This window comes from Tursiops truncatus, chromosome 13 (genome assembly GCF_011762595.2).
Source record: "Tursiops truncatus isolate mTurTru1 chromosome 13, mTurTru1.mat.Y, whole genome shotgun sequence".
NCBI classification, from domain to species: Eukaryota; Metazoa; Chordata; class Mammalia; order Artiodactyla; family Delphinidae; genus Tursiops; species Tursiops truncatus.
Genome location: NC_047046.1, coordinates 34,597,812 through 34,608,399, shown reverse-complemented (window position 1 = coordinate 34,608,399; position 10,588 = coordinate 34,597,812). Strand labels below are relative to the sequence as shown.

At 45.8% G+C, this 10,588-nt stretch overlaps 1 protein-coding gene across 4 annotated transcripts in view; it reads right to left on the bottom strand.

The window, feature by feature from the left end:
* Positions 1-655: 655 nt before the first annotated feature.
* The window catches only part of MYOM1 (myomesin 1), a 163,116-nt gene continuing 153,183 nt past the window's right edge, over positions 656-10,588 (bottom strand). For all 4 annotated transcript variants that reach the window (XM_073790556.1, XM_073790557.1, XM_033837598.2 and 1 more), the window contains 4 exons: positions 9,179-9,215; positions 8,926-8,948; positions 6,860-6,915; positions 656-4,048 (listed from right to left, as the gene is read on the bottom strand). In XM_073790556.1, coding sequence (XP_073646657.1) covers positions 3,755-4,048; positions 6,860-6,915; positions 8,926-8,948; positions 9,179-9,215 — 410 coding nt within the window. In that variant the 3' untranslated portion in view covers positions 656-3,754. The remainder of the gene's footprint in view (positions 4,049-6,859; positions 6,916-8,925; positions 8,949-9,178; positions 9,216-10,588) is intronic.

The window sequence follows — 10,588 nt, the reverse complement described above, 5'->3', positions numbered from 1 at the left end:
TTGCTCCGCGGCACGTGGGATCTTCCCGGACCAGGGCTTGAACCCGTGTCTCCTGCATTGGTAGGCGGATTCTTAACCACTGCGCCACCAGGAAAGTCCTTGCCTTAATTTTTAAATAATATTTTCAGTCGGTAGAGAATGCTAGGTTGAGAGTTTTTGGTTTGCTTTTTACTTGGCACTTTAAAGATCTCACTCCATGGTCCTCTGGCTTTTATAGCTTCTCATGAGAAGTCTTGCGTTAGTCTCACTTTTGTTCCTCTGTACATAATTTGTCTTTTTCCCTCTGGCTGCTTTTAAGATTTTCTCTTTACCAATGTTTTTCAGCAAATTCATTATGATATGCCTTGGTATTCTTCCACGTCTCTACTTAACATATTCAGTATTTCCTCTGGCTTCTTAAAAATATAGAATATAGTTATAACAGATGTTTTAAGGTCCATGTCTGCTAATTCAATCACCTCTGTCATTTCTGGCTTTGTTTTTATTAATATACTTTTTTTCCTCATGTATCATTTTATTAGATTGTGGACTTCTGCTAACTTAGATTAATGATCATAAAACTATAGCAATGCCATTTCAAGTTACATACCTATAAGCTACCAACAAATAACTTATATACACGTAGCTCATCATATTTCAAGCATCTTTTATTGAAATTATGATTACATTTGCTGTTGGGATTGCACTGTGTTAAAAATGCCTAAAAATTATTTTGAATTTTCATTATCTGCTCAAATTGTATTAAATTAATAATGAATTATTCTTGATACTTCCATAAAACTTGTGTATATTTTTCCCAGTTTTATTGAGATATATGGACATATAACATTGTATTAGTTTTAGGTATACAACATGATGATTTGACATATGTATATATTGTGAAATGATTACCACAATAAGTTTAGTTAACAACACCTCACATAGTTACAAATTTCTTTTTCTTGTGATGAGAACTTTTACCATCTACTCTCTTAGAAACTTGTAAATATGCAGTACAGTATTATTAACTATTGTAATAATATTTACATGCTGTACATTACATCCACAGAACTTATCTTTAATGTACTTTTCTCCTGGTTATCAATCATATTTTCTTGCTTCTTTGCACACCTGCTGATTTTGATTGGATGCCAGCTGTTATGAATTTCACACTGCTGGATGATGCATTCATTTAAAGTGTGCTGCACTTTGTCCTGACACACTATTAGGTGACCATAGATATTTGATCCTCTGGAGGCCTGCTTTCAAGCTTTGTGAGGGTGTGTCCAGGGCAGCTTTCAGTTAGAGTTAATTTAGCCCCACTACTAAGGTGAGCAACTTCTGAAGCCTCTACCCAATATTCCATGTATTACATTGAACATTTTCATTCCGGCTGGTGGGGAGGAGAACTGCTCCCAGTCTGTGTGAGCTCCCAGGACTCCTTGTCCCCCCACCTCCCAGGGTTCTCCCGCACTCACAGAGCAGCGCTCAGCCAGAGACCTGTCTGCTGCAGCCCGTGCTCCTCTCTGGGCAACTCTTCCCAGAGCGCGGGCTCTAGGAGTGCAGGCTTCAGTAGTTGCAGCACGTGGGCTCAGTAGTTGTGGCTCCTCTCTGTGCAACTCTTCCCTCCATTGCCCTTTCCTATGAATCCCAGCCACTTCAGCCTCCTTGAACTTCAGTCTCTAACTCCTCAACTCAGTGAGACTGACAGGTTCTCTCTTGGTCCCCCTGGCTGGACTGCAGCCTGAACACTGTCCAGGCACCAAGTTGGAGAAATCACAGGTCTTTCGTTACTGTTTCCCTTTCTCTGGGGCATCACAGCCCTGCATGTTCACTAGCCAACGCCCCAAAGAGTTTTTTCCCACATATATTGTGCCTGGTTTTCTAGTTGTTTATGGTGGGAGGATAATTTCCATAACAGCGATCCTTTGTGGGCAGACACAGAAGTTTCTTGTAGTGTCGTTTTACATTTGCTTCTCTGGGGCCCAGACACTGGCCATTTTTATGGGAACCCTTGGCTTGGGATACCTATACCATGTGGTGCTTGCTGTAAATGTGGACCCCACGAGTGTGCAGTACGGGCTTGAGGAACCCGTTAACTTTGTTTTTCTCCCCAGAATCACTCCCAGGCAGATGGCGAGCTTCAGTAGAGCTTCTCCATGTCAGCTGGTGATATTTTTACTATCCTTGTTTTTTTTTTTTGTCTAAACCACCTTTTGTGCATCCCAGCGCTGTGCTGAGGTCTTGGTGTGCAGTTCCCCATCGCGAACGATCCGAATCCATGCCTCTCATTCTGGCCTGGGTATTAGAACTCCAGTCTCAGGCTCTAGGGGCTACATCTAGGTAAAATGAGTATTTTTGCATTATGGAGTCTGTGCATATTTGATTTTTATGTACTTGTAATGTTTTAGATAATTAAACACTTTCCTTCTGGGTCCACTCGTCCTGGGAGGAGAAGGTCAGCCTGCTCAGGCCGGCACTTTCTGCAGGGTCCAGGGGACCCCGGGAAACATCCACCTGCCGTGTCTGACAGTGGGAGGGCAGCAGCTCACTCCTGCCGGTGGATGGCGTCAGGGCGATAGTGGGGGCTACAGTCAGGTGAGAGGCAAGTTGCAGTCCTGGTCTTTGCAAAGGAGAGGATGTGTAGGTGCCCCTCCAAACTGTGTGAGGGACTCTGTCGTCCCGTCCCTGACCCTTGACAGGACGAAGGCAGGGGTGGCTTTCACAGTTACTCTTTTCCTCCTGTGTTGTGTGTGTGTGTGTGTGTGTGTGTGTGTGTGGTGGTTGGGGGTTAGGGGTAGGGGTGGGGAAGGCCCAAATTCCCTCAAGCAGAAACGCTGCCACAAGGGGCAGGCCCCAGACCTGGCAGTTCTCTGAACTTAGAGTGACCATCCTGTAGTGTCTTTTATTCTCAGCTGTGGCCTTAGTCGCCAATTCTGGTGCTAGACGCCCCACGCCGTCTTATTATCCTCTGTTGACACATTACATTCGGTGACTCCGGGTATCTTAACAATGGAGGAGACCTGACAGATCGCCTGGTGAGCTACCAGATGCACAGTGACGGAGCAAGTTCACACCTCTGAGCGTCAACCGACCTGGGATGCCTTATGTGATTGCGTTGTGAAGGCACTGCTTCAACCAAAAGGAATTTAAAATTCAGAAGACGTGTTACAAGAAGAGGCCAGAAAGGTCACCCAGCGGAGGCCACCCAGCTGGGCAGCTAAACCAGTAAGAAGGAGAGAAGCACTGACGGGGGAGCGGAGGGGTGTGAACTGTTTATTAGGACCGAGAGCTTCCAAATCGCCAGGCCGCCCACAGAACGCACACGGCTCTTGTTACAACACACGACACAGGCTGGCTGACTTAATAGCTTGTCTCGTCCGACTGGATGCTGCCGCCTCACTGCGAACCAGGAGAACTGACTGCTGAGAGGCTGGCGGGTCCAGACGGCTCCACAGCACGTGTCCCCCGCCCCCATTCAACGGCCCTCTGACTTTACCCTGCTCTTTGCCTTAAAACTGTTTCCTAATATTTGCGCTACCAATGTTATTTTCTTAACACAATTTGTAGGTAAAGAAAAACGATTAAAATGTCGTTAGTTGGTGCTTTCTTATATGAATAAAGATTTGACAATCCCCCCCGACCCCCAAAGCCAGCACAAAAATAGGGAGTAGGAAGCACGGAGACTTCCTCGCACTCAGCTCGAACCCTTCGCACACACGTAGCCCGAGGCAGTGCGGGGTGGCTCGCCCCCCTCGGCCCACTCGCCCTCCGGTCACTTGGCCTTCTTGTTGCCCTTCGGGCGCTCCTCGGCGACTGTCCTCGCCTCCTCCTCCGGGATGAACACGCTGACGGTGAAGTCGCTGGTCTCCGAGCCGTACTTGTTCTTCACGACCAGCCCATACTTGCCCGAGTCGGACGTTCTGACCCCGCTGATGGTGAAGTAGGCGGTCTTGCCGGCCTCGAACCTGAGGTTGCAGTGCTCGTCCGAGGCCAAGATCTTCTCGTTCTTCAGCCAGGAGACCTCCGGAGTCGGGTCTCCCCACACTATGCAGGTGAGGTTAAGCGCCTGGAAAACAGGTTTCATGAGAGGGGAGGAGATGTATCAGATTAACGATCCAACTTGAAGCGTCCTTCTGGGGGTCGGCCTGACCGGACGGAGGATAAACCTAAACCTCCCGGGCCGGGCTGCGTGTACCTGTCTGAGTTACAGTCTGAAATCACACCTGAGTAGGTTTCTTTGGGGCCTTGGCTTTCTGGCTTTGGGAACATTTATCATCAAAGCCCCACAAAGGCATTTGCTTCCAGTTCCCATAAACACACAGATGCCTTTTTGCTCTAATGTGGCGTTTTGGACTCTGTCTCAGTAGAGAAGTCTCCTCGTTGCCATGATCTCCACCTGCTTGCTTTTGCATTTCATTTGTGTCACTGGGCCCAGCAGCAGAATCCTAACAGCTGCTTCAGATAATGTGACTCATTTTCATATCCCATCTTCCTCATTTTATTTCTCCCCCCAAACCCACTCGAGCTGTTGCAGTTGCAGAGGTGCCCTGCCAGCATGTATTTGTAGTTCCTAATATTTTATTATATTACCAACTGTGCTGAAACCCTCTTATTTTAAAAGATCAATGTTTAGGCCTATAATTTTACTTTATATTTTTGTTGAAATATTTTTTAGATAATCATAGATTCATATACAGTATAAGAAATAACAGATTTTGTATATTCTTTACCCAGTTTCCCCCAATAGTAACATTTTACAAAACTACAGTATAATACCACAACCAGTACACTGACATTGACATAACAGATTTCCCCAGTTTTTCTTGTATTTGTGTGTGTTTAGTTCTATTCAATTCTATCACCTGTCTAGGTTCATGTATCCACAACCTCAGTCAAGATACAGAACCTTTCCATCCCCACAAGGATCCCTCCTGCTGTCCCTTTATAACCACGCCCACTTCTCCCTCCCAAGCTGTTCCTAACTCCTGGCAACCACTAATCTGTTTTCCATTTCTAAAACTTTATAATTTCCAAAGCATTATATAAATAGCATCATACAGTAATGTAACGTTTTGAGAGTGCCTTTTACACTGAGCATAATTCCTTGCAGATTCATCCAAGTTATTGCAGGTATCAATAGTTTGTCCCTTTCTATTGCTGAGAAGTGTGCCATGGTATGTATGTACCTGTAAGGGTCATCTGGGCTGTTTCCAGTGTGGGGCTATTATGAATAAAGCTGCTATGAACATTTGTGTACAGGTTTTTATGTGAACATAAGTTTTAATTTCTCTGAGATAAATGCCCAGGAGTACAACTGCTGGGTCATATGGCAAATGTATATTTCATTTGTTTAAGAGATTGCCAAACTGTTTTCCCAAGTAGCTGTATAATTTTGGTCTACATTTCCACCAGCAATGTAGGACTGATGCAGTCTCTCTGCATCTTCACCAGCATTTGTTGTTGTCACTGTCTTTTTATTTTAGCAATTCTGATAGGTGTGTCATGATATTTCATTGTGGTTTTAATTTGCATTTTCCTGATGACCAAAGATGTTAAATTTACTTCACATTTTAAATTCCATTCTTGCATTTTTTTTCTTACTGAAGTCCAGAAATTATAAGGAAAAGAGCTAGGGCTCACCATATACAGGGAAAAGGACAGCCTTCTATCTAGAAGGACCTTATATGATCACTTGTTACCTCTTCTGTAAGAGTATCATTTAGAATTGGGTAGATATTAAGAAATTTGTTTTCTTCCCATGATTAATTAGCACTTCTGACTGAATTATTCTGCAAACACATTTCAGCAAGAAAAATATGAGTCAAACTATCGACATTGAATTTATCCAAGCAGACCACGTGTATGTTCCGGGAAACTGTGATTTCGTGCATATTAAAACTTTTATCAAAACTAAACAAAACTCCCATGCACCTTAGGTGTCCAGGAAAACTCTTACCTGTACTATATATTTGAGTTATAGATCACGGGATGCTTTCACATACATTCTCTCTCTTAATTCTCACTACCACCCAGTGAGTTGAATATTTTGAACCTCATTAGGTGAAGAAAATGGAAAATAGAGTTTCAAAACAAAAGCAACCCTGTAGCAGTTGAGCTTAAAGTCAACTGTGGTCCTATTTTCCAGGCACGAAGAAACATAGCTGGATGAACTGACCTCTCATTTAAAGCATTAGATGTGCCCTGTTTATCATCATAGTCCCAGTCACCCATCATACATCTTCATTGCCCTTTGGAGGTGGGAAAAGATGTTGTTCCACTACAAACACCCCTCCTCCTGTGATTGGCATATTAAATTTGTTTTAATGAAACACAGGGATGAAGAAAGTGAATCCAGGTTAGAAATTACGTTCACTGCTCTTCAGAGAGATTCTTATGGATCCAAGAAATACCAGTTTAAAACCAAATGGAAATAAATCAGTTTTCAGCTGAGAAGGGGCCTGTAGAAATTCACAGAGCAGCACGTTTCCCTCCAAAGGTGAGGAATCTCATAGGTCAGCCCATTTTCTACTAGTGTGAGAGGTTGCTTCTTCAATTATGTTCATCACATAGTTATGACTGAACATTTTCTGCTTCTCCTGATGTTAAAGGGAAATCACTTCTGGAAAGAGACTAAGAGGTCTACATATACCCACATCAGACAAACGTGCATCCTGATGCTTGACCTACGAAACATTAAGCTGAGTGGAAAACTGACTGCATTTTGAACCTTGCGTGTGGCTATTCTGAAGTCAGGCGTAAGCAGCAGTGGCATATGATGAAGATGGTAGGATGCATCTTCAAAGAAGGAACAAAGTCTGGGGCACTGGAACCCCTTCCTAGCGTGGAAGAATTGGGGACAGGAGTGCTCCATGCTTACCTTGCCCTCCTGGATGGTGACCACATCGGGGAGACCTCCCACTACCCGGGCGCGATCTGCAAGCACAGGCATTTCCGGTTAATCACTGAAACGACGAGCGCCAGCAATCACACGCACAAAGCCTCCCAGCGGAACTCATTTTCCCGTTTAGCTTCCCTCTCCTTGCAGTTACTTTATGCCTGCTTTCAATATGCAAAATAAGAAAATGATCCAGTAATTCTGAATGTTCTTCTTCTTCACACACGGGTGCCTCTATCTGTGCCTGAAATATCAACTTGAGGTCACTCTGTTGTATCGAGATCTGCTCTGTAACTTTCCCGGCTATTCTCAGCCCTGGCTCTCCTGGAGGCAGAGCAGATCTTGGCCTCTTTCATGGGCTTCTCTCTGATTCGAAAAGGTTGCATAACCAGAGGCTGTGTGCCAGGGAGATCTGGAGGCTGGAGAAGATGTGGGCTTTCCTTGGGGCCTTCCCTAGAGAGTTCCCCTTCCTCATCTCCCGGGAGTTCTTGAGATGCTCTGCAGAGCTCCTGTCTATGGCTGAGGGGACAGGGGGTGGGAAGGGTGCTGAAATCCAGGGCTGACACCCCCCCCCCCGCAAGCCTTGTGCTGTGGGTGTGACTGCCTCGGCCCCAGGGACGGACACCTTTCTGTCACTCAGTCAACACTAACGCAGTAGCCGCCACCCTCTCATTTTCAGCCTACGTCAATGAATGTGTGACTCTACCTCCTTATTTCTATCAATACAATCCCTTCTCCAGTAAGTCAGGCCAAATCTTTGAGTGAGTCTTAACTGCCTTCTCCTGCCGACTCCGTTGCCCTTACACCACTTGTGGGCCCAGCCCATCACCTGGCCCCTGCACCACCTGCTGTGTGGTATTAGGTGAGTCACGTCGCTGTGTGGACCTCAGTGTCCTCATCGGTGGGGCGGGGGGCTTGTGTTAAACCCGTGGACATGAAGCTTCTAAACTCTGCTCCGTGGCATCGCTGGGATTCATCCTGACTCCACCGAAGATAATTCAGCTCTTACCTATTTTATGTATTGGGAAGATTTTGTTTGAACTAAGTGTTCTAGGCAAATGTTTAAGAACATGGAGCTAGAAGGGCTCTCAGGTCTCTTCCGGCTCTGAGCTGCTGTGGTCCAGAGACCTCTGGAAGGAGCATATGAAGCAGAGGGAGGGTCAGGCTCCTTGTCCACAAGAGAGGTCAAGAACGGGCGAGGCCTGGCTCTGGCTCTGACACTCTCCCGTTGCGCCTGGTGCTGGCCTCGGCCTCACAAGCCCCGGGCAGGAGCGGGAGGGAGGAAGGAGGGGGAAGGAGGGAGGAAGGCCTTGCAGGTCAAAGGTGAAAAGTTCCTTTCCGAGTGACCAGGAGCCACTGACAGGTGGACAACTCCACTTCTCACTCTTCCTCCTGGTTCCCTTCCACCCAGCTCAGGGCCAACCCTACAACTTTAACCCTCAACGGTTTTCAGGTTCTGCTCCCACACTGAGAAAGAACCTGAGTTATCACGATGATCCGTCTGTGACTCCTGGGATCCTGTAGACTGAGTTCTAGAAATTTCTGTGTGAAGCACGGTTGAGAGAGGTCAGGAGTCAGCACAGTTTTAGGGACACAGGCTTGACTGCTGGGTCAGGGTCACTCAGCCTTATTTGGCCCCTCAGGAAAATGGGACTACTTGCTGGGGGACCAGCTATAGCGATTCACCTGATACCAAACCTACAAAATTTCCTATTTTTTCTTCTCTTTAACATATATACATTTTTCTGACACCTGGCACCTGCTGCAAGCGATTAAAATCCTACTGTGTGATTTGCAGCCCAGAGGTGTTTCAAGTCAAGGCTGGGTGCCATTCTCACAGTGTAACCTGAGACCTTCTTTTCACAGACATTCTACTGAAGAGACTAAATGAAAACACATGCAGAACACCTAAGATTTAAAATATATAGAGAGAAATGAAAGAAAAGGAAAAAAAATGCTTTCACTCTCCTACATCTGCAGTCATAACAGAAAAACAAAAGTTTTATTTTGAAACCACAGCAGGAATAAACACGAAGGGGTTTACTTACTTTTCTCCACGATGGCAGCTTGTCTGTGGTTGAGAGAAACAAACAAACACACAAACAAAGAAGGATTTTGTTTTAGTGTGACTTCAAAGTAGCCAACCTCGACTGCATTTCATGTTTTTGCTGCTCAACAAAGCGGCAGGAAATGCTGCTCAGACTACGCTTGCCCGAATGAAAGACCCTCTGACAGCCAATGGGGAGCAGCGCGCATCAGAGACAAGAGTGCCCGTGGCATCGCTGGGAAAGAGGGACTTACTTTAATCTCTGGAATTCTTCAAAGGCTTCGTCGTACGCTTGAAGAGACAAAAAAGAGAAGTTAGAATTTTCTCTCCCAGAACTGGCCACACACAGGGGTCTATTAAAGCTCACATCCTTTAATAGACCAGTGTAGGGCAGTGTAAGCGGTCCAGACAAAATTCAGCTGGCTTTGAATGAGGCTGCGCCCGAGCGGTCCCTCTACAACTTGATGGGCTTAACAAGAGAAGCAAACACTTTCTAGGCAGAAAGCATGACATAGTGGATTTTAGAAGCTCTCAATTCAGTGAGAAGCCTTCAACCCTCCAAGTAGAAAGGGAAAGATTTGCTCTGCCGAAGATGAAGTGGAAAGAAAGGTCTGTTTCAAAAAATGATTGGTTGTCTATTAAGCATCCTGAGCATCAGAAAAGCTTTTCTCTCATTAAATCATCCCTCACGTCACAGCCTCCTAGCCGGACAGTTCTGTGGTCCTGCCCGTGCATTTGCGGTAAAGGGCACGAGGAATTACTACGATCACAGTGCGGGCCAGTGCGGGCCTGAAGCGATGCTTGTACACTGTGCAGCAGACGAAAAATAAGACAGGGAGACAAGGAAATGAGAGCTATGGAGCTCTAAGATAATTATTTTTTTCCTGAGCCTGCGAGTAAGGCACTTGGAAGACTTCAGGCCATAAAGCTTCACTTTTAAATTTCTCTCACCTGATCTTTAAGCTCCTCTGTCGTCTGGGAATCACAACATTTTATGTCTAGAAAATATGTCCATAATACTAGTTTGCTCTCTTCTTTACAGAAGGGAAAAATAAGCGTAAAGCCAGGCTTAAAGCCTCTAGACCAGCTGGGCTAAGGCAGGCTAGTTAGGGCTGCTTTTCCTGCTCATGCCACACTAGAAGGAGATGGGCACGGCTGAGCCAGTGTGTTTGGTGCCAGTGGCAACGCTGGTCAGACAATCCAGGGCCTTTTTGCTTAAGGGGGATTTGAGAGCGGGGTAGTTAAATGAGCTTTGGTGAGCAGAGAGTAAAAGCAAATTTTAAATAAGTTTTGAATGTATCTGCCCACGTCTTGTCTCCCTTTTCTATTGTGTCTCCAAGTGTCAGATGGATCGCAGAAGCAATTCCCCATCACAATCTCTGCAGGCTGTGACTTGGGCACAGGGTGGCCGGGGGACCAAGTCCCTGGGGAGCTGCTCATTCCCACAGAGACCCTTCAGGGAGCCTTTCCAGTCATAAAGGGTGGGTGGGGGTGAGGGGAGGGGTATTCATCCCAAAACAACCCGGGGCAGGGTTGAAAGGCTGCTCTCTAAGTTGTGAATCTACTCTGAGGATGAAAACATGAAGAGTCATTGCATTTTAATATACGAAGCCATAGAGGAAAAGGCAGCCCACAGTCTCCTTTGGTAACTTCATACAAGCTCC